At 34.2% G+C, this 23,566-nt stretch overlaps 1 protein-coding gene across 2 annotated transcripts in view; it reads left to right on the top strand.

The window, feature by feature from the left end:
• LOC130828165 (protein PIR) overlaps positions 1 to 23,282 on the top strand; it is a 40,313-nt gene extending 17,031 nt beyond the window's left edge. The window contains exons 11-31 of one of the 2 annotated variants that reach the window (XM_057693999.1): positions 78 to 273; positions 389 to 537; positions 1,047 to 1,140; positions 1,275 to 1,490; positions 1,808 to 2,019; positions 3,115 to 3,265; positions 5,497 to 5,665; positions 5,862 to 5,938; positions 8,864 to 9,034; positions 9,828 to 9,904; positions 10,010 to 10,112; positions 11,481 to 11,600; positions 11,688 to 11,831; positions 13,764 to 13,913; positions 14,302 to 14,445; positions 14,698 to 14,785; positions 14,978 to 15,105; positions 17,344 to 17,551; positions 18,964 to 19,136; positions 21,380 to 21,583; positions 22,726 to 23,282. In XM_057693999.1, coding sequence (XP_057549982.1) covers positions 78 to 273; positions 389 to 537; positions 1,047 to 1,140; positions 1,275 to 1,490; positions 1,808 to 2,019; positions 3,115 to 3,265; positions 5,497 to 5,665; positions 5,862 to 5,938; positions 8,864 to 9,034; positions 9,828 to 9,904; positions 10,010 to 10,112; positions 11,481 to 11,600; positions 11,688 to 11,831; positions 13,764 to 13,913; positions 14,302 to 14,445; positions 14,698 to 14,785; positions 14,978 to 15,105; positions 17,344 to 17,551; positions 18,964 to 19,136; positions 21,380 to 21,583; positions 22,726 to 22,920 — 3,169 coding nt within the window. In that variant the 3' untranslated portion in view covers positions 22,921 to 23,282. Of the gene's footprint in view, positions 1 to 77; positions 274 to 388; positions 538 to 1,046; positions 1,141 to 1,274; positions 1,491 to 1,807; positions 2,020 to 3,114; positions 3,266 to 5,496; positions 5,666 to 5,861; positions 5,939 to 8,863; positions 9,035 to 9,827; positions 9,905 to 10,009; positions 10,113 to 11,480; positions 11,601 to 11,687; positions 11,832 to 13,763; positions 13,914 to 14,301; positions 14,446 to 14,697; positions 14,786 to 14,977; positions 15,106 to 17,328; positions 17,552 to 18,963; positions 19,137 to 21,379; positions 21,584 to 22,725 lie in introns of those variants that run through there. The other variant, XM_057694000.1, reaches the window with a different exon arrangement.
• The last annotated feature ends 284 nt before the right edge of the window (positions 23,283 to 23,566 follow it).

Raw genomic sequence — 23,566 nt, forward strand, 5'->3', positions numbered from 1 at the left:
GAGTAAGGCTTGTTTTTGTTAGATAGATTTATATATGCTTTCTCTTTCTTCTTGGGACATTTCTTGACCATGGATAGTGTAGAGGATATCCTTCAAGCTTTGATAGTCTTCGCTGTTGAGTCACTGGAGTTGGATTTCGCACTTCTCTTTCCAGAGCGGCATGTTCTCTTGCGTGTCCTTCCTGTTCTTGTGGTCTTAGCAACTACATCAGAAAAAGATACTGAAGCACTCTATAAGAGGGTCAAAATCAATCGACTTATTGGCATATTCAAGGTATTGGTGATTGTATTTTTGTAACTGTTGCTTCACTTTATTTAAATTTGTTAAGAGTTCTCTACTTATGGTGCAACAATAGATGTTTAACATTTCCCATCCTAATGATGTCCAGAGTGACCCAGTTATACCTGCTTTTCCGGACCTCCATCTTTCTCCTGCTGCTATAATGAAAGAGCTGTCATCATATTTCCCGAACTTCGTCAGCCAAACTCGTCTTGCTCTTCCAGCTCCGCATGAACTTCAGCCTCGTGAAGCTCAAGAATATCCTTTATATGTGTTTATTAATTAATTTATTTCCTAAGAGTCCTTTTCTTCTTAAGCAATAATCCCTTCTTACTAATATTTGTGCAACTTAGAATGCAAGCATGGAAGTCACATATAGGTATCCATGTAATGCTTGCACATATATTTGTCTAGTCCATGTATATGATTGTGCCTCGAACTTTCTTGACTTTCTTGGCCTGTTTCTTATGCTGTTTTCTCGGTTCAACTGCCCTTCTGTGATTTAAAGTTTTTCGCTTGCTATTTCAGTTTTCTTCCATGTTTGTACTTCAATATAATCCTGGGATAGCGTAATCATTAGTTTTTAAAAGCAAAGTCCACTTAGCAAACTGTATGTTCACTTGGAAGAATAGTTGATTTTGCTTATTGACTACAAGATGTTGCAAGATGTCACTGGCAGCCTTAGGTACATACAATGTTTGTGTACTTTACAGTTGCAAGTGTATAAGAAATAAGTATATTCCTTGGTGTTTCTTAACTTACATTACTTATCAGCGACAATATCTTATAGTGAACCATATTGGTGCTATACGGGCTGAGCATGATGATTTTACAGTTCGTTTCATTTCATCCATCAATCAGGTATCACGTCATGTTTTTTCTTGTATGTTCATAATCTACCATTTGCAGGTTTTGAGCGCAATAATACATGTGTTTTGATGCGAGGATATGGTGAGATTGAATTTTTTTTTTTTAATATTCTTTCATTTCTGCAGTTAGATTTATTAAAGTCTACTGAGGGTGCAGAAGTTGAGTGGTCCAAAGATGTCAAAGGCAACATGTATGATATGGTTGTTGAAGGATTTCAACTTCTTAGTCGGTGGACAGGCCGCATTTGGGAACAATGTGCTTGGAAATTTTCTCGCCCTTGCAAGGATCTATCTTCTGAAGAATCCAATCATAGTTCGACATTATATTCTGACTATGAGAAGGCACTTTCTATATCAATTATTCTTAGTGTTATTTTCTTACAGATGATAGTGCTCTGCTTGCATCTTCTATTTTTTTCGAGAAAAAAAGATACAGTACTTAAGTTTTTCTTTTGTATCTGTTTTTTGGTTTTGGGGAGGGGGGGTGTTAGGGGGAGTCGGAAGGAATGTTGATTGGCAGGGAATCAGTTCACTGAATGTGTCAATACTAAATCATTCCAATAAAGTGGGTTAACAGATTGGTAGTCCTTTAAAGTTCTTATATTTTTATTCTATGCCAGTATGGTTCTGCTGGTTGTGAATCATTCACTGTGTTGCAGGTGGTGCGGTATAATTACAGTGCTGAGGAGAGAAGAGCATTGGTTGAGCTTGTTGGATATATTAAAAGCATTGGATCAATGATGCACCGTTGCGATACTTTAGTTGCTGATGCCTTGTGGGAAACAATTCATGCTGAAGTTCAAGATTTCGTTCAGAATACCTTGGCAACTATGCTACGTACTACCTTTAGAAAGAAAAAGGATCTTTCGAGGTGGGTATTTGAGTAATTGCATTGATCATTAACAGTCATACTGAGAACTCTTACAATAATATTCACTTATGTAAATAATCCCTATGGGTTAATGGAAAACATATTATGCACTTCATTGGAACGAGTGATGAGCAGCCTCTACCTTGTCGGAATTTCTCCATAAAGGAAAAAAAAAGTTGATTTATTAAGGTTATTATTATTGATGGTATAGGCTTTTAGTCTTGTACTCTTTTGTTCTTAAAGAAAACATCCCACTATAACCCAGTAACCGAATAAATGACATAGTTATTAAGGATTTAAGGTGCAGCTTGGTTTCTGTGTGGAGAGTCTAATTAGTTTCCAAAGAAACTCATTAGGAGACAAGACAGATATTTTTTTGGATTTGATTACACACTGGATCGTCTTTTACATCTTTCCAGTTGCTATCTATAACACAGACACCTCCCCTCCTTGACTGCTGTCCTTAACCTTGTTGTTTGCCTCACCCTCAAGTCCTCATTCTTAAAGAATACATCCCACTATAACCACTCTTTCTCTACCTTTCCTCCCTAACAAAAATTTTTACTTCCTTATCCTCCCTGTGCCTTCTTTTTCAGCGTCGTACTCACCTGTAAGTCTGTAACGCAGCTAAGTGCACTCCTAAATCATTGTATTCTCTCTCTTTAGTGCCTCTTCTTCACATTCACTAGTGCCACTTGCATACTAGGAATGTTTTACTGAAGGCCGCTAGGGCGTTGAGAGTGTTACCCAGCCTTTTTTTTCTAAGGGATGTGTGATCACCTATACGAGGATTTGATGTGGGTTTGAACTGAAGTGCCTAGGTCAGAGAGGTAGCGTAAACTGAAAAAGTTAACTATAAAACTTTTTATCATATAATTGGAGATGATGATGGTCAAAACAGCGTTATGGAGACCGCATAAACCAAAACTCCAAGAACAAAAAAAAAAAAAAAAAAAAGAAGTAGAGTGGTTTGATGCATACTTGACACTGTTATCAACTAGGTCTTCTGTTATTTGTAGCACATTAAATGTTGGTTTTGTGTTGTTTCTTCTATGTGTTCATCCCTCTCTCTCCTAACATGTATTGATTTTTCAGGATTTTGTCTGATATGAGAACCCTTTCAGCGGATTGGATGGCAAATACAAGCAAGCAAGAGAATGAGTTGCAAATGCAATCTTCACAGCATGGTGAAGAAAACAAAGGGAGTTACCTGTATCCCAGACCAGTGGCACCAACAGCAGCTCAGGTCTGCTTACTGTCTGCTACTTTTACTAGCAATATTCATTTTATCTGTGGTAACCCGGGGAATCCTTTGTTCATTTGCTTCATTTTTGTCAACGAAAGAAGACGTCTGATAGTTGATGAATGATTCTACATATTGAAGAGAGTGGTTGGGGGTCATATTATTTGATGCCTACGAAAAAGGTTTCACATCTAGACTTGGTTGCATGGCTTTTGCTTCATCATCTTATTGTACTTGCTGTGGATGAGTAGGAGTCCCTGGAAACTCTTATGTGTTCTTGTTATGTTTTTTGACAATTATGATGAATTCATTACCAAAACAAGAGGTAAAAATTACGAACCTACAGAAAATCAGAGTCGACATCAAAAAAAAAAATTGATAACACGAAAAATCTAGCTGTCACCACTATGGCAAGAACAAAACAGAGGCCATCCAATATTCCCTGGAGTTAACAGCAATTATATGAACTCCCATATTTAGAATAAATAATTCTACTTCCTTCACTTAAGAGTTGAGTGCAATACCCTTCTACCGAAAATTAGCTAAATACCACAGCCACACAACCTCAAAAACTATATCTTTGACGACCATTGCAAGAATTTGACACTTCAATTTTCATCCTCTAATATGCCTTCTTTTAGATCAATATTATCATCCATTTTTGAATACAAAGTGCCCCAAATATGATCAGAAGATCAAGTCAGTTGTTAGGGCTTATCAGGAATATGTAGTTCCATAGGGATAATTACACATGCTACGTTTGCATAATCTAAGTGTTTAGAGTGCTCAAACCATATGTTTGATGACAACCCCTTGCTTCACTCACTAAATGCTCTCATCTCCATAGTGCAAAAATATGGTTTGCTACTAAAACTAGAAACTAATTAAAAATGTTCCTTTATTTGTCGATTTGGCCTCCTTAAGTTTGTTTCTAAATATTCTGCGTGGAAGTGCATGAGTCAATATGTTTTTGCTCAATGTCACACGTCCAACAAACCACCATGTATGCATGTTCTTCTTTATCTTGATTTGGACAATAAGCCATAGTAACATATTGAAGCATGGAATAAAAATGAGATCATTCCGTTACATAACACCCATTATATCGGATTTTGAGCTTACCGTACCTGAAAAACCTGTTATGTAACATATTATTAAAAATCATGGAGTAATAACTATTAGAAGTTGCTTTTCTAATATATTAGCCTTTGTTATCTTTTTTCAAAAGGGTATTAGGTTCTAAAAGATCTATTATATATATATATATATATATATATATATATATATATATATATATATATATATATATATATATATATATATATGTATGTATATATATATATATATATATATATATATATATATATATATATATATATATATATATATGTATATATATATATATGTATATACATATATGTATGTATGTATATATATGTATGTATGTATGTATGTATATATATATATATATATATGTATATATATATATATATGTATATATATATATATATATATATATATATATATATATATATATATATGTATATATATATATATGTATATATATATATATGTATATATATATATATATATATATATATATATATATATATATATATATATATATATGTATGTATATATATATATATATATATGTATGTATATATGTATATATATATATGTATGTGTATATACATATATATATATATATATATATATATATATATATATATATGTATATATATATATGTATGTGTATATATATATATATATATATATATATTTATATATATATAGCCTTTATCATCTTGTTTCAAGTGCAAGCTGTGCTTGAGTGTGAACCGTGCGAACCTATTATTTTATGGCAAAAAAGTGTTACTATTTTTTTCTTTTATTTTTTATGGTTGACAAGTAACACGTTTTTGCCAAAACATAACACTTTTCAAAGTGTTACTTTTGCATCAAAAAATGTTACTTTTCAACCATAAAAGTTACACAAAAAAACCAATAGTAACATTTTTTTTGTCATAAAATAACAGATTTGCAAGGTACACACTTAAGCATAGTTCGTACTTGAACTCAACCTATATATATATCATTGTTTATTGTTCTCTCTATCTTTCTCTAATCATTGTTGATTGAAGTAGCATGTAACATTCAACATTTGATCAAGCATGTGTTGCTATGTTTTCTTCTTTTGATGTTTTGTATCCATTTTTATATGGATTCCTCAGGTCCACTGCTTGCAGTTCCTGATTTACGAGGTTGTCTCCGGGGGAAACATGAGAAAGCCGGGGGGGCTCTTCAGCAATACTGGGTCAGACATACATGTTGAGGATTTGAAACAGTTGGAAACCTTCTTTTACAAGCTTGGCTTCTTTTTACACTTGCTTGACTACACAGGTTCTTCTGCTAGTTTTCAGTCTAATCAGTTGTCCTTTGCATACACTTAATTGCTCATACATAGAATCATGAGCTACCGCTGACTATTTCTGTGATGTTATATCATAGTCTAGAAAGTTTTAGAGGCGGCTACATTTTCTGGCTTCACAATTGCTATCAAAAAAAAGCTAATCTTCGCTCGTGATTTCGTCTGCAGTGACAATATCAACACTCACAGATCTTGGATTCCTTTGGTTTAGAGAATTTTATTTAGAAACATCTCGTGTCATTCAGGTAAAACAGGCCAAAACTCCATGCAACTGAATTTTGATTTGGGAAGTGGTTGATTATCTAGGTCATTCTTTAAAAATGAGTTAGTATTTCCTATCTCAAAACTCCGAAGTTTTTCTGATTTAGTTTCCTTATTCAAAACATATATCAAATTTGTGTCAAATGGTTTACATGTTTTGCATAGAGCTGAGTTGTGTCAAATGGTTTAAACTAGCTTTATATCTAATGCTAACTACAATTGTATTGAAGTTGTATTTCTAAATCACAAGTGAATTAACCATAATAGTACCTCAAGTTCTATAAATTAGAAGCTCAAAAAGCATATCGAGAAGGTTTTTTGAGGGTTATACTAGGGAAGGAAAGACTCTCCTTTCAAGGGAGATTGCTTACTTGATTATAATTCAACAGTTGTTTGATGGATCTTCGTAAGAGTATGGAGCTTAAGAATAAATTAGAGAAAGTTATATATTGATTGAGAAGTAGAGCCAATACCAAAACATTAAGCTTAAGGATACGTGTTTGAGGTTCCTTATGGACATATGAAGAGAAACTATAGAGGAGATAGAGAACATTAAAAGGAAGTTATCTATGCATAAATGCTATTAATAGAGAATTTTTGAGTCAGATATGAATTTATTTTGTAGAGTAAATGGTGGATAGGCTATAATTGAGATATTACTTTCGTACAGGATACCTTTTGAAGGGGGAGATTGGTTAGAGAAAGCCTTTGAGGAATGTAATATGTTGGGTCCTCATAGTTTTATATGGTGTTCTACTAGGAATATTGGTATGTTATTAAGTTTGCCTTTCTTTTTGGAAAATTTATGAGGCCAACAATATTGAGAAGATTATATCCTTAATTTCATTGATTGTATTCTAAAGAATCCATTTTACTAAAGGGACAAATTTTCGTCCTATTTGTTATCATTCAAATGTCTTTATGATTGTGATAGCTATGAATCACAAAAGGTCATATCACGAGCAAGAAAATTCTACATATGGCCAAAAGACCAAGCTAGGTGTCTAGAAAAGTATAAGTTGTTGCGCGGAATACGCAAACAATGCAACCGGTGGTTGAACAATCTTTCAACCAACCAAACGTGATGAGAACACCTTACTTCACTCACAAAAAGCTTGCACCTCTCGCTCCAATCAAGCTTCACTCACTTGATTTGTTTGCAACTTTCTTTCACTTCAATCACGAATAGCGAACACAAGAATTACACAAACTTGCAAAATGAAGTTTTATTGATTATAATTTTTATTCTGAAATCTCTTAGCTTATAAAGCCCGTATTTATAAAAAAAGAAATCCTATTTTGAGTTTAAAAACGAAATCTAATCTAATCACAATTCTAATCACCAATGGATCCACCAAGATAAGAAATAAAACTAAATGAAAAGATATGAATACATAAAAACACGCTTGTTCGTTTCCGAGGTCTGCGAACTTTTGTCAATTTCTATGGGCCACAACTTCTTCGTTACAAGTTTGATTCTCACATTTGAATAGTCATTGTTACTTGGTTTGTACCCTTGGTACCACATATGATTTTCATGAAGCGTTGGTTATTCAATTAGGGGATGTGTATCTATCACTATGGAGGAAAGTCAAATGGTTAAAGAGATATAAAGCGATGGTGGAGCATTATTTAGGGGCTTTTTTATTATATTGTTTTGGCATCTTATATGTTAAGCCAATTGCCACTAAGTTATATTTTATTATCCTTTAGGCTTGTTTGGAATGCTTGGTTGTTCATGTAGTGATTGGTTGTCAAATAGAGTTGTTTGCATTTTTAGATGCTATTGGTGCTTGGAACATGAATGTTAGCTATTAATTTTGGTGTTCTATTTAATTGAAATGTTTAACAAGACTAGTGTTTGTCTTATTAGTTATATGCAAATATGAAACGATTAACCTTTTTCTAGAACTCTTCCCAGCCAAATATTAAAGTGTATTTGGAAAAATTAATCTGAGCTAGTTGGTGTAATAGTTGTTGATTATGATTCTAGGACTTAGTAATTACATTTTAGTTATGAAAGACTACTAATCAAATTAGTATTTATTCCACCAAGAAGAAAATAAAGGTTATGTGGATTTGAATAAGTAATCCAAGTAAAAAATTTCAAGGTGCCTTTATGATTTAGTTTACAAATTGAAGATGATTTTTTCTGTAAGTATTTTTGTAGAATATAAAGACATAAGTAGAGCACTAATTTTTTGGGGTATAATAAAATTCTTTTGGAAAGCCATGTAGAATTTCTTCTCAAAAGTAATTCTTCTATTTTAAAAGGGTTATTTTCTAACCTCAAGCTACAACCAATGTCTCCAGAAGGTGCCTCTTTGGACTATGTGTTTTTTATCAATATTATGGAACTTTACCACATATTTTATCAGTTTGATGAAATAAAAAGGCTGCTTACATAATTTTTAGCCAAATAAAGCCTTAAATTAAGGTAAGTAATCGAAGTTTGGAATGTACTATTTAGTGATTAATAACTGCCCCAAGCACCAGCACGGAAGACTCATTACCATAGTGCAAAAGCAAGGTTGCATTACCATATCACGACTTGTATTGCAAAGAATTTTGAGTTTTCCACGATCAAAATATATGCCGCATTGACCACGAAATCATCCGCATTGGCTCGTTACCGCGACCATGACCGAAACCGTATTTTTGCACTATGCTTCTAACTTAGTTTAGAAGCTTAGTGTCAGTTTTAAATAAACCTCTTAGTTCGCTACCAGTGTGTCTGTTTTGTGGAAACTTTAAGCCTCTTTACTTATCACCTTTTAATTTAAAATGTATGATTGTGGTAGGTTATTACATCTGACTTTAGTTGTCAGATCATTATATATCTATAAACATGCTAAATTACTGTGTACTTTTTTAAAATTAGATGCTATTGACTTGTTTCTTGGATGCAGTTTCCAATCGAATGCTCTCTTCCCTGGATGCTTGTTGATTATGTGCTTGAGTCTCAAAATGCGGGCCTGTTTGAGAGTGTCGTTATGCCTTTTGATATCTACAATGATGCGGCTCAGCATGCATTGACTGTGCTCAAGCAGCGCTTCCTCTATGATGAAATTGAAGCCGAGGTACTTCTGGCAGATGGCCTTTTCCTTTAGTATTGGCTGTATCTGATCCCATATGGTTGGAATTGAGGCTTTGGAATTGTAGTTGTGTTGTTTTACCGGTCATTTTAATATGTGATCCGGTCATGGTTATGGTGATGTATCCGGTCATGGTTGTGTTCTTCTTTTAATGTGGGATATTGGTAAAGTAAATGTTTAATGATTGCTTATATTGAAGAAGGGAAAGCTGTAGCATGGCTTAGACTTTGTTAATGAAATCTATGAATATATTGTGGAGTAAAAGAAATTGGTGTAGGTTGAGGGTTTTTAATTAGGCTAGTAGTTGAGTAGAATCATCTTTAACTGAATGAGTTAAATCACTAAGGAGTTTGTCAGAGAGTTAAAAATTCAATAAGTTCTGGATTATACTAACAATATATGGAGGTTGTTCAACTATAATACGAAGTGGAGGGCTGAGGGCATTTCATCAAAAACCAAGAAAAAAAATATGGATTATTGAATTAAGCATCATCAGTGATAATTGTTATTAACAAATCTTTTAGTGTTGTAAAGAAATTTATTTCTAGAAGCTGTACTTACCTGAAATTGATGAGCATGAGGTTTTCTATTTGCAATCAATATCCGTCTCCTTTTTTCCTTGTTGATATTTGCTGCAACTGCAAGTGAAATTGATGTACTCATAGATGTATATACCTCATTAAAATTAGGGATTTATTTTGTTGCTTTTAGTGCTTGTATATGTTTCCCTTGGATAATCTGGTTTGGGGCTTGAGTAAATCTGTATTTTTGGTTACAGGTGGATCATGGTTTTGATATTTTTGTGTCCAAATTGTGTGAAGTTGTTTTCACATATTACAAGAGCTGGGCAGCAAGGTATGCAAGCAGTAAATCTATCTTCCTTTCATCAATCTGATACTTGTAGTTACTTATAAAAGTTTTAGCTCTAAAAGTTCAATCTGTGTTGCTTTCATCTGTTAGAGAATTGCTGGACTCCTCATTCCTATTTACCGTGGACAATGGAGAAAAGTACTCTGTACAACCTATGAGATTCAATGCGCTATTTAAAATGACCAGAGTTAAGGTGAGCATGGTTTTGCAAGTTGTGGGATGTGTCATCACTAGTAAGGCAATATGATCTTCCATTTATGTTTTTATCATTAAATTACATGTGCCTTCCATTGGCTTAAGTACTTAAGACATCGAAAAGATAACAAAGGGGATATCCACGTAGTAAAAGAGGGCCAAGGTAAAAGAAACCCATTTTCACAAGCTGTCAATTTGGTGTTTATCTATAATCAGGAAACTTGATTCTATACAATAGCTGACCAATTAAGAAAGGATCTGAGTTTTTTTTCTTCAAACAGAATATAAACTCAATTTGATTTTGGTATTCTGTTTATTCTCGTATTTATCTCGAGGCTTAGAGTGTGTCATCTACTCTATCCTCAAATAGATTAAACTAGAGAATTTTTGGAGAAATTTAACTGCAACTATCAAATGTCTTTGTGCTGCTAAAATCCAACAATATCTAAAATCTTCCCACAAGAGGCGCATCAACTGTGTTATGGATCTTGGTTAGCCGAGAACAGGAATAATCCCAGATTGTCATAGGCTTGATTTTCAATATGCCATTGAAGCATCTAAGAAGTGTCTGATCGATTCAGTAAAATCAGTGCCCATTTCTATCTACTGGCCCATTGTTCAAGGACGTGTAGTCCTCTCAGCTTTGCATCTGTTGTTATCCCTTGTTTCTGATTAAGATCACGATCTACCAAAGTTATAATTGCTTCTCTCCCTTCCATAGCGTGAGCTATGTAGTCTTCCTAGCTTTGCATCTGTTTCTTTTTTCTTTTTTCTTATTTATTTATTTTTTTTTGTTGGGGGGGGGGGGGCGGGGGGGTGAGACTTTATTTGTTTCTTATCTTTTATTCACTGGATTACAAAACTACAAAAGAAAAAGCTATTGTATTAATTTATCTTTTTTTTTTCCAGAAAAGTTGAACAAATGACAAGAAATCAAAAAAGGGCGCTTGCTCGCTGCATGATTAAGATTTATGAATATTTAAATAAGACAAACTGTTGCCTTTCACTTGATCAGTCAATCTGTGACCTTTTAGAAGATTTATGAACATTTAATAGATATACTGATATAACTCAAAACTTAGACAGTTAGACGGAATATCTGGCAGTTGTCTTGTTGACATCTGGAAAAGAGTTATACTCAATATATGCTATTACCTGGTCTGCATTTAAGGTGCAGTGTATTTATATTGTGTCATCAATTAAGTTTACTGTATGCAATGCTTCTTGCAGGTGGTTTGGCCCATTGCATCTTTAATTTGACATCTCTCCCTTCCCTACCCAAAAAAGGATAAACAAAAAGTTTTTGCATTCTCCTTGCTTGCTTTCCCCGCATATATTATCTTGACTGTTTATGATGGATGTGTAGTTGCTTGGAAGGACAATTGATTTGAGATGCCTGATTTCACAACGTATGAACAAGGCATTCAGAGAGAACATGGAGTTTTTGTTTGATCGTTTTGAGTCTCAAGATATATGTGCTATCGTTGTAAGTTTCAATTATTCTTTGCTTGGCTTTTGAGAATATCCTGTAATTTTTCATTTTGTTCTGTTTTCTAATTTATTTTTTGTTCAGGAACTGGATAACCTCGTAAGTATATTAAAACATGCCCATAAGCTTCTGTCCGAGGATCTGGCAATAGACGCATTCAATCTCATATTCAGTGAGATGCAAGAGAACTTATCTCTTGTTTCCTATTCAAGTCGACTTGCTTATCAGGTTCAATTTTAATCTTTCAGCATATATATTTATGTGTCACAACTTTTCTTTTTTTGCAATTTATTAAAGATAAGTTAGATGACCATTGATCATAACTTAGGAGGCATTGGGTTCACTGTTTTGAGGTATTAGGTATGGGCTAGGAACATAGTGCAAAAATACGGTTTCGGCAATGGTTGTAGTAATGATCGAACAGCTTTCACTGGTTTCAAGGTCGTTTTTCGCCTATATTTCGGCCAATCTAAGTCTGAAAACCTCTTATGTTACCGTTGCGATACGGTGATGCTTGCAAGATTTGGAATCGCTCAAAGCCTTTCTTTATGTTAGGTGTTAAAACCATGAGCTCATCGGTTTGAGATATCAGGTTCTCATACCGCTGGTTGGGAGGTGGGTTTAGGTGTCATACGAATGAATTAATATTTTATAAATTTTTTATATTTTTATATTTGTCCATTCTCGATGAAGCCAAAAATATATGATTATATTCTTTTGGATTAAAATGGGCTATAATAAAATGGGCTATAGTAAAATGGCTCATCAAAACATGTGCTCTTTAGAAGTTTGTTAGGTGCGTATAAGTAAGGACAAAGTGTGATGAAAAAGGCGTCTTAATTTGTGGGACAGTGACTACAACCATCATGGGTAGCGTTGCCGACCCGAAAAAGGTCTCGGTATTGCACTTTGGCCAACTAAGTCTTGACTTATCGTATGCTTAACTGAAAAATAGTTTGGTAGAAGAGGATGTATTGATGTTGTGTGTGTCCAGTGAGTAGCGACACTGAGTTTCATAATATACTGTTTGGTGGGGTCATTGGGTGTGATGATGATGCTTCTAAATTCCCTAGAGTGTAAGGGATGTCACCCGCATTCATCCCCTTTCATGTCAAACTTTAAAATAGAACCAATAAGTTGAAATGTGAGGTGCTGTGATGTCCTATGTAGAATAATATATGAAATTCGAACTAAGTTAGACCCGTCAAATTTCGGCCCAACCCGAAATTGACTTGGAAATCGACCTAAAATTAGTGCGTCATAACCCGAAAATTTCGACCCATGACCTGAAAATGACCAACCTGAAAAAACTAGAAAAAATTTGGTCAAACCCCACCAAAACCCGAACTCCAGGTTTCCAGCTCCAAATCATCGTTTTTAGTCAGAAACAACTACATTTTTGGTTAATTTAAATATTTTGATTCAACAATATTTTCTTGTAGCTCTAAAATTAGTATATTGGTCTTTTTTAATGGAAAAATATAATCTATGAAAACAAAATAAACTATTCTATATTTTTTTGTAAAAAATTTAATAAGTGGAAAATTTTAAACTCCTTAACCCGTTGGGTTGACTGACCTAATACGACTCGTCCTAGAACCAACCCAAGCTGAAAAAACGGGACCCGGAACCCGACCGACTGACCGTCTAAGTGCACTGATAAAATTGAGAATTTTAGCTCATATAGTAAGTTTGATACTTGGAGAGCAGATTATGTTGGAGCACTTTCCTACAATTTTCTTTATCTTTACTTTACTGTTTTGTTAATGTTGACTAGTCATAACTCTTAAGGTTGTATATTTGGATGTGACAAACCGAAATATACAAGTTCAATGAAATAGATATAAAATTGATGATTAATGAAGATTAGGTTTAGGTGCTCAATGGAATAGAGATAGAATTTTAGAAGTGGAAGAAGAGATAAAAAAAGGTGTGTGAACGTGAATTAAGAGTGAAAGTTGTCTTTGTTCTACAGAGAGGTTCGTCCTGAGAAGAAACTTTTTAGAGTTGTTAATTTTCCACTATTCTTTCATTAGTTGACAATCGGTCTTGCATCATGAGAGGAGGATACTGTAGAAAAATCTTTTTGCTTGCTCATGGCATCTTGTTTGTATTCAGCACCAACATTTCACTGAATACATATTTTTCCGCGTTTTGCAGATATGGTCAGAGATGCAAAATGATTTCCTTCCAAACTTTATATTATGTAATACTACTCAAAGATTTGTCCGATCACCGAAAATGTCCAGTGCTCGAGTTCAGAAGCCATCAATGCCATATGGCAAGCCAAATTTCTACTGTGGTAACCAAGTGAGATTTAGTTTGCAAAGCTCTCCGTGGCTGAACTTAACTTGATTTCTTCCATACTGTTTAAGCAATTCAAAGCTTAGTTCTCACTAGTTTATATTTTCATTTGGGATTCTAACACTGGTATTTATGCACTTCACAATCAACTTCAGTTATGACGTATCAACCTTTATTTTATTATTTATTTTTGATTTGTTAAACAATATAATCATGCCATTCTGCTTCCAATAGCATAATCTGAAGATTGAAGTCTCACTTTCTTTTGTCCTACCATCTATTTGCTTGCAATTTACCCATCCCTCTCTTCTCGCATTATTGCTCAATGACAGGGATATCTTGAGGAAAAATTTTGCTTAAGCTTATTTTTGTTTTGGTGAAAATTATTGTTCAGGATTTGAATTCTGCACACCAAAGCTATACAAGATTGCACAATGGTTTCTTTGGAATGCCTCACATGTTTTCCATCGTCCGCCTTTTGGGGACCCGGTCTTTGCCATGGCTGATCCGTGCTCTACTTGATCACATATCGAATAAGGTATAATCAAGCCCATGGGTATTGTGCTACAGTGTCTCCCATTATAAAAATATTAGCCTAGTGTTTGTCATGGTTATCAGTAAGGCTTAGGGTCTTTGGGAGAGAAGATATGATCACTTACTGTATTACTAGAGATTGTAAAAAAGACAAAGTATGCGTCATACTTTTACTTGAATCGATTTACTCTGTCCGCCTTTTGATGCCCCCTGCCCCAAAAACCAATTGCTTATGTGGTGTAACTCTGTGAAACAGATAAGTTCCCTTGAAGCAATGATTACAGGATTGCAAGAAGCATTGCCCAAATCTATAGGTCTGCTTCCCTTTGATGGTGGTGTGACAGGTATATTCTATTGCAGGATTAGTCTTTTTGAGGGGTGTGGTGTGGGTATGGGGAAGGAGGTGTCTGCACCCGCCCTGCCTAACTGCATCCCTATACTTGTCTCCATACTGGAAGATGAGGAGTGTGGTGTCGGACTGTTGGTTTCTGTTATTCCATCCATTCAGATTAAGAATATCAACACTACATACACAGGTTGTATGCGACACATAAAAGAGCAGCTTAACTGGACCTCAAAGACAGAGCTCAAGCAGGAAGTTCTTCAGGGAATAAAGGAGATAGGAAGCATACTGTATTGGATGGGCCTGCTTGATATTGTATTAGTAAGTACTGTAATTTTCTTTGTTATAAATAAATTCAGATGCAAAAAGTGATTTCACATCAAATTAGTATATTTCAGGAACATACGAAAATAAATAACATGAATTTCAGAACAAGATGACCCTTCCAAAATTATTGTAACATTATTGGATTTGCTCCTTTGGATGAGACCACAACAGAAGTCATTAAAAGAATGACCACTTTATTTTAAAAATCTGACAGTTTTTAGCTGTCTTTTCGTTTCCTCATTTCTTACGCTTTGAATTGATACGATATATAACTAGCATAAATGATGTGATTTGGGAGGGATAAAGAATCCATCTTGCAAGAGCTTAGAACCATCAGATAGTTTGGATAGATTGAAAGCAATTTAACCTTTGCCTCTGCGACACGCCTAGGAAAAAAATTTGAGCTACACAACGTTTTGCTCTAAAATTCATTTAAAAGGATTTATTCAACTCAACATATGCTTACAGTGAAGTTTACATCTCCTATTTATGGAAGAGTTGGACTTACTATTATCAACCGATATGTCCATTCTCTATTTGACTTCATAACATCTTAACTCCTAACTTAATGACTGCCATAACTTTCACCTATTTAACTTAAGTAAAAGCAATTGAAACTCCCCTTAATTCCACTAGTATACACTTCCGAGAGAAATATTACAAATTCTTAAGTGAGCTTGACCATCCATCACCATGCAAGGATGACATACATACTGACTCTTTAATTAACTATGACTAATTACCCCAATTACCTTAAGAGTTAAATGTATAACTCTTTGCATCGACCTAGTAAAAGAATCTACTTAATCTAGCTCATAAAACCGTCTAAATTAGTTGATTTATTTCAAAGAACTATTATTATACGACTTATTACTCTAGTTAGTGGAATGATTTGAAATCTTTTTGTAACTAGCCTCAATCAAGCTTTGAGGGGGCGTTGAATTCTCCTCTTTATTCCACTTCAATACATTGTAATGTGTAATTTCTTTCTTTATATTTTGCATTAAACTTGATCTTCCCATGTGTTTTATTTTTTCTTGGATTGCATATTTGATGATAAATTAAGGAGTTAACTCTTGCTTTTAAAACTCCAACTGACCATAGGTTCAAGATTATGATCAACTTCACACCTTCACTTCATTTCTCAACATTAAACTTCTTCCCTTTGATGCTTTCTTAATCTCATGTACATTTGTAACATTAGAACGTCCTTGTTTTTCTGTGATGTTGCAATGTATCTCTTCATACATATTAGCTTAGCTTTGATTATTCTTGGGCCTTCATGAATTTATTCCTTGGCGCATATGGAAGGAATTTTGGATGACTTGAGAGTTGAGACTAGGGATTTCATTATAAAAACAATATCATGAATTTTCGCCTAGACTTTTTATTAGATCCTTGATCATTGTTATTGAAAGAACTAACTATTTTGTCTTTATAATCTTTTTGCTTCGACATTTGACTATCTTCTAGGACTTCTTTGTTGCTTGGCTTATAAGGTGTTTGATCCATATCAGTTGCTTGACTTCTAAGGTGTTTGATCCATTTTAATAAGTTAACTCTTAAACATCCCCATTATTAGCTGGAACATGGAGACAAGATACCTAGAATCACTTTGCCCATTGTGTAAAAATGCAAAAAGTGGCCACTGTGGTAACGGAATAATGATGTCATGATGAGAGTGATGCGGTTATAGTAATGCCTAATTATTGGTTAAATCATAGGATATCCTGTGATACAGTCCAAAACGCGGTTTTTTACACCTTTACAATTCGAGAAATATTGGTTTGTTTGCTTTTGAAAATCCTTACAATGCGGCCGATGTGACGCGATGTGGCCTTTTTTTCACACTATGACTTTGCCGCACTTAAACTATAGAATTTTGTTACGTGATGTTTGATTTCCATAGTTCCATGTTGTGTCCTCTCCACCGAATACAAAGCTTTTTGCTTTTCCGAAGTAAGTAGTTGAATCAAAGCTCTAAAACATTTGACATTATGTTCACTGCAATCAATTAAGCTTTTTAATATGATAATGTTAATGCTTCAAGCCTGCGATCTTTGATAACTAAAAAGTAAATGAGAGAAGACGTGTTGATTGTTTTAATCAAATATTTTGTTGTCATTACTTCCAAACGGTATGTGACATATGAGAAAATGAACTAACTAACTGATAACCAAATAGTGAGAGTATTTATTTTAGTTTTTGTTAATATAGCTATGATTCCTTCAGAGGGAAGTGGACACAAAACGCTTTATGCAACTTGCACCCTGGCTTGGCTTTATACCTGGCACGGATGGACAAATCATGCTATCACAAGGAGACGAGGAAAGCCCTCTCGTGAACTTACTGAAGTCAACAACTACCGCAATTGTGTCAAATCCAAATTGCTCAAATCCAGCTTCCTTCTACACCATGTCAAAACAGGCAGAAGCAGCAGGTAAAATCAAAATTTTGAGTCAATCTATAATTTCTAGTGTTGGCCAACCAAGAAATATACTTGCAGCAACATGGTGTTCTTTTGAAGATAGACTTACGAGCACCAATTTTTATGCTTGTAACTTGATTATTCTTTTTCCAAAAGCACACTATTTAATGCATTATGACTATAACTCTTTGCTGATGATATTTTGATGCATAATCAACGAGTAATTGCTTTCCAACTAAAATTTTACCAATTATTCTTTGATAATGAGTGATAACCCCTTCTTACACAATAAGAATATCAAATCACCTCTTTTTGCTTCTCGGTAGATATTATGGGCCTTTTGTATCTAAAAAATTTTCTGTCTGCATCAAAGCTCAATACTTGTAATACCCTCTGTTCCCTAATGCTGTTTACACTTACCATTTTAGTCATTCCGTTCCATAAAGTTTTTACACTTTCCTCTAAACCTTTCGATAAGTGCTTCCACCCTCTCCTTGTCACTATGTTTCCGGACAATATATGTAAATATCATAACGGAACGGATGGAAATTCCCTCCGTTCTGTTATGATTTTTACATATACTGTCCATAGTTAGTGACTCTTGGGCTCTTACAGTCAACTCTTCGATTAACAATGGGCAGTAACTGTCAAAACTTAATATTCATTACTCAGTTTTCAATTACTCGATATGTTTTTTTATTTTAAAAATAATTTCCAACCTATTTAAGAACGGTAACCGGTTTGGTCTGGTGTGTGATTTTATAAAATGGACCAAAACGGGAAACTGTAATTTATAAAATTTAAAAACTAGACCGAACCAAGTAAATTACGTTTGGTCCAGTTTGGTTTGAGGTTTCGACCAAATTTTGTTCAACTAGAGGAAATACTTGATGACCAAACATTTTTTGCCCTTGATTATACTATTTGATGTAATTTTTCATGGCATGCCATCAAAAAGCAATCACCATTGTGATATAGAAGTTCTGAACGTACACTGATGTCTAGCCTTTTGGTTGCATTTTAAGCTTTGATCACTGATCATTTAAAAAAGAAATTGTCAAGCAACAACAAACTAAAAGTAACAAGCTGCTCCAATTTTGTTACGTTACCCTTCAATGCTCCTGCTGCATGATCCTTATTAGGAAGCTAAAAGCTTGATCAAGAGACAATCAGCTTGTAGTCCATTCTTATTAACAGTATAAAGTCACGAATTTTATTTTTAATGAGATAAAAATAGCAAAAATAGAGTTGCAAGGGATGCATCATATTGATTAATAACTAATATAGTGTGTACTATCTCGTGATGTTGTGCCATTTTATTTTGAAGTAACTCTTGCAGACTATTTTCATTGCTTTTTTGACAAAGGACATTTAAAGACAACCCAGTAAATGGAAATGTTAACTATTAAATTACCTGGTTGCAGATCTCTTATATAAAGCCAATCTGAATACTGGAAGTGTTCTGGAGTATGCTCTTGCATTTACTAGTGCCGCACTGGACAAGTACTGTAACAAATGGAGTGCAACTCCAAAGACAGGATTCATAGACATTACTACTTCAAAAGACTTCTACCGGATATTTAGTGGTCTCCAAATAGTAAGTGATAAACTCCTAGTTTCTTATGTCATTCAAGCATTGCATGTCAAGATTGCCTTTCTTCGTAGTTTTATGATGTATGTTCGTGTTCATCATCCCCTTTTGCTTTTGCATGCTCTGGAACATGATTAAGAAATATTACTCTGTTTCTGCGTGATCTGTAACTGGTGAGCCATGACCTAGATTGCGATCACTATGGATTTTCTTCATGAAATGTGCTTTATAGGATCAGACTCTCATTTAATGAACCAAACTAAATTTGCTTGTCCTGTTATAAATGTCTATGTGGGCATACTTTCAGCCTCACACTTTTAATAATCAAACACCCCCTGTCCAAAGTAGTTCTTGACATTTCTTCCTTAACAGTAATACCGCAAAGTGCACGGCATTGGTGAGTACGCACGGCAAGTATAGGTTGTGAACCACAGTGAGAGAGTGATGTAAATCAAGAGTTTCTCAATTAGCTTGTTGATTAAAAACTATAACAAACAATTTCGAGCTTAAACTAAAACTAAGCATCAAAACTAGCAAAATGCAATTGAAATTAAGTGTAGGTCTCTTCACCAAAATAGTTGTCACTTAACTTTAACCAAACGACATGAACTTGGATTATGAGGAAAAATGTTTGATAAATACTAATGCTCTCTATCGAACAACATTAACTTTCTAAAAAATGCTAAAGTATCTATTTTCATGGAGCTAAACACATTAAAGGACATGGAGCACCCATTTATCACATCCAATTAAATTATCCCTATTCTCATGGAGATGACTCAAATTCTAAGCATGGATTATCATTGAAAATCGATTCTCTCCTTCAAATCAATGACGCTTAGACAATTAACAAAATTTATGTTACATCATAGACCACATATTTATGCCAAAAGGAAAAGCAAACAATTAAATTACATCGCAAGGTGAAAAATCCTAACCTAAGCCACAAAACAAAAACTCACTCATGACTTGAGGGATACCCAAGCATGATGAAAAACATGGATTCATAACTAAAACATGAAAGATCAAAGACAAGAATAATATTGAAAGAATAAAGCAAGTGATGAAGAAATTACTATCTAGGATTCAATCCAACGAAGACTAATTAGATGATGATAAATCAATGAACTCCAATGAAGACATCATCTTCATATAAATGCTGGCAAGAAATGAAGATACTACTTTTACCTAAAAGGATTAGTAGTTAGATTAGGTGCCAAAACAAAGCTGGAAAAGGGAATAATGAAATCAGTCACACTTTAGTTTATGAAGTTTAGGGTTTTTAGGGGGAGGTGGTTTGTGATTAAAGGGTTAGTGTTTATGATTTTTTGTGAGGTTTGTTTAAAAGGTTTGATCAATTAATATGTTTTGGATGGAAGGTAAATGTCGAGTGAGATGAAGTTGAGATGGATGCCTCACGCCACTAAAGTAAGCCTAAGGTCTCCAAGAATACAATCAACTTGCTTAAGATTGATAAGCATAGACAAATTCCATACTCCCAATCATAAAGAGAGTAAGAGGCAAACAAGAAGCTTTGTTTATCGCGTTTCCATTCATTTTTTCATTCACACGAAATGAATATCAATAGTACATTGAATGATCATTTTTCGGCTAAAAGAAATACAAAAAAGATAGATCTAATTTTTATGACTTAGTCTAATTAGATTGAAATGATAAAATTCTAGCTTAATGAGAATAGGTAGCTGGCCATGTGCTTAACCCCAAAGGTATGTCTTCACATGTGGCCTCCTTGTTGCACGTCCTGCATGGGCTTTCGATCAATGTTTTATCCTTTACTTGCTCATTAACCAATCAAAGATATCAAAACTAGTTCATCTTTGACCATTTGTTCAAAACTTCATTCTTTTTCTCGATTAAGTTAACATTTGACCATTAATCTGTCATCCTGTCGTTGAAAACAACTTTTACTTATCTTTTTCCAAATCAAATTTAATATGTTTATCATTCAATTTAGACGCCATTTGCACATTTCTTCCATGTTGACTTTCTTCTTGACGTTGATCTTGGGTCCCTTGATTTAGGCTGGTTTACTTAAATCCATCCTGAGTAGGGCTCGAAAGATCAATCAACTAAACTGGAATCCATTATGGGCTGGGAGGTGGGACTTTAGAATTAGTCAAATGCTCGCTTGGGAGGTGGGACTATCAGTGGTTAGGCATATAGGAACTTGAAAGTGTATTGTAGAAGGGTTTTCGGCGCCCACATTTTTAAAAACCTTTGACCCGCAGGAACATTTAGAGGAAACTGTTCAAGGAGTTCCTAATATTCATGAGGTGCTCGGAGATTCAGTAGCTTGGGGAGGCTGCACAATCATATATTTACTTGGCCAGCAGCTGCACTTTGAACTTTTTGATTTCTCATATCAAGTCCTTAACGCTGCTGAAGTCGAGGCTACAGAACTTTCGCAAATTCATAAAACTGTTCAGGGGCAGGTAAAAGTTTTTGGTTATTTTATTGCTTATTTCGTTGAAATCTTATGTGGATTTCAAATTTTTTGTGGATCTTTTGAATTATATGCGGAAGACTTGTAATGTGGATGATACATATTCCTTTAAGTTTGTTGATGCATCTATAAGACCTAATGCAAAACGTTTTTTAATGTATCTTTAACTTGTTAATTACATCCGATCTTTACCTGAGAATTCTCTTGGATCTGCATGTCTCTCCTCTTTAAAAATGTAGGATTATATTAGTTTGGATTATCTAACACTCAATATTCGCATCGCAATGATAATAGCATAGGAATTAAAAATTGCAATTAGATTATTACCTTAAGGTGCGACTTGACAGATCCGAAGGGATTGAATACTTCAAAGTATAATCTGGTCTATTGATCTCTACACATATGACCAATTAGGACTTCAATCATAGTCCCTATTATCAGTCCACATACACCGAATTGATCACATGTATGCTAGTACGAAAAAAATTAGTGATTTACCTTTTGCGTTTAGCGATAACTTAATAGTTAATATTAAAGTAATAGGAAAGGACTTATCTAGTTTTCTTCGTGTGGCTTTTATCAATTCCCTAGCCCTCTTTATATAAGGAGAAAAAAGTTTATATCAATAGGAAGTAGGAAACCATTATTGTATCCGTAATAGCCTAGCCCACTTGTAGTTCTATTAGGACTTATAGTTTTTAATCCAATTTAATGAAATAATGTGTGACATCTTAGGAATTGGGTTCTTTACTTCAGTCCAATCTAATTTACCTTACAATAATACATATTATCTAGCATGTTTCCCTATCAGTGATCTTGGTGCTATCAATGAGATGATGTGGGTGTGGTATTGGTGCTATGAAAATTGCGGACAACAGTGATCTTGGGAGAAATACCCTTATTTTGGGCAAAATGGGGAAAGCATGTTTCCCAATCAGTAGTTTAGCTTCACTCTTAAGGCTTGAAATCATGTCCACTATTAGGTTAGAATTTCATCATCTTTTCGTCGAGAAGCTAACACAATAACTGAAATTTGAAACCTATGCTACCCTAAAATGTTTCAGAATGTTATGTTACGTATGCATTTCTATTACTCATAATGATATGATTTTTTTGTTTCTGTGCTGGAAGGGATGGGATTCCTTAATAGAAGTCATGAAGAAAGCAAGGAGGCTTAACAATCACGTGTTTTCAATGCTAAAAGCACGTTGCCCGCTTGAAGACAAGGTAGCATGTGCAATAAAGCAAAGTGGAACGCCTCTGCATCGAATCAAGTTCGAAAACACGGTCTCAGCTTTTGAAACACTTCCACAGAAGAGCAGCTAATTTCTTCCATTTTAATATAGCTAGTATGGCATAAGATTAGTGTAGATTGTAACTTCTACAGAAGAGGGTAGTGAATTGTGAGAGCATCGGGTATTGTCTGTAATATAAATTACTAAAGAAAATGTGTCAGCCAGAGAGCTATCGGAATATGGGATGGATCTTGTGTTCTTGCATAATCAATTATATATTTAAGAAACTACAATTACTTGTAAGAATTGCCCATAATGTGGCTAAGAGTGAACAGAGCATTTCACAGTTTGGGCGTCATGCTGTAAAAGATCTGCACCTAAACTCATGTACATGTTTTTATGTTAACTGTTAAGTGCTTTCTATTCTGTTAGGAAGCAATGTTGACCATATTACGTCAATTTTTTGTTACATGTTGCATTAACCTAATTCTTTCTAATTTTAATTTATTAAAGTCAAAATGTTTATCAAATAAACCCTACAAGTTCTAGATCGGTGTTACCCTAGTGTAAGTTTGTGTAATCCTAACAAAATAGAGAAATCTACGTATTATTGAGCTAACTTCAAAAACTCTACTTATCTAAAAACGAAACTTGTGACTAGAAAAAAAAAACCATATGTTATATCAATAGATACAAAAATTATTTGCCAATTATAGCTATCAAATACTATGTTTAAT

This window comes from Amaranthus tricolor, chromosome 12 (genome assembly GCF_026212465.1).
Source record: "Amaranthus tricolor cultivar Red isolate AtriRed21 chromosome 12, ASM2621246v1, whole genome shotgun sequence".
NCBI classification, from domain to species: Eukaryota; Viridiplantae; Streptophyta; class Magnoliopsida; order Caryophyllales; family Amaranthaceae; genus Amaranthus; species Amaranthus tricolor.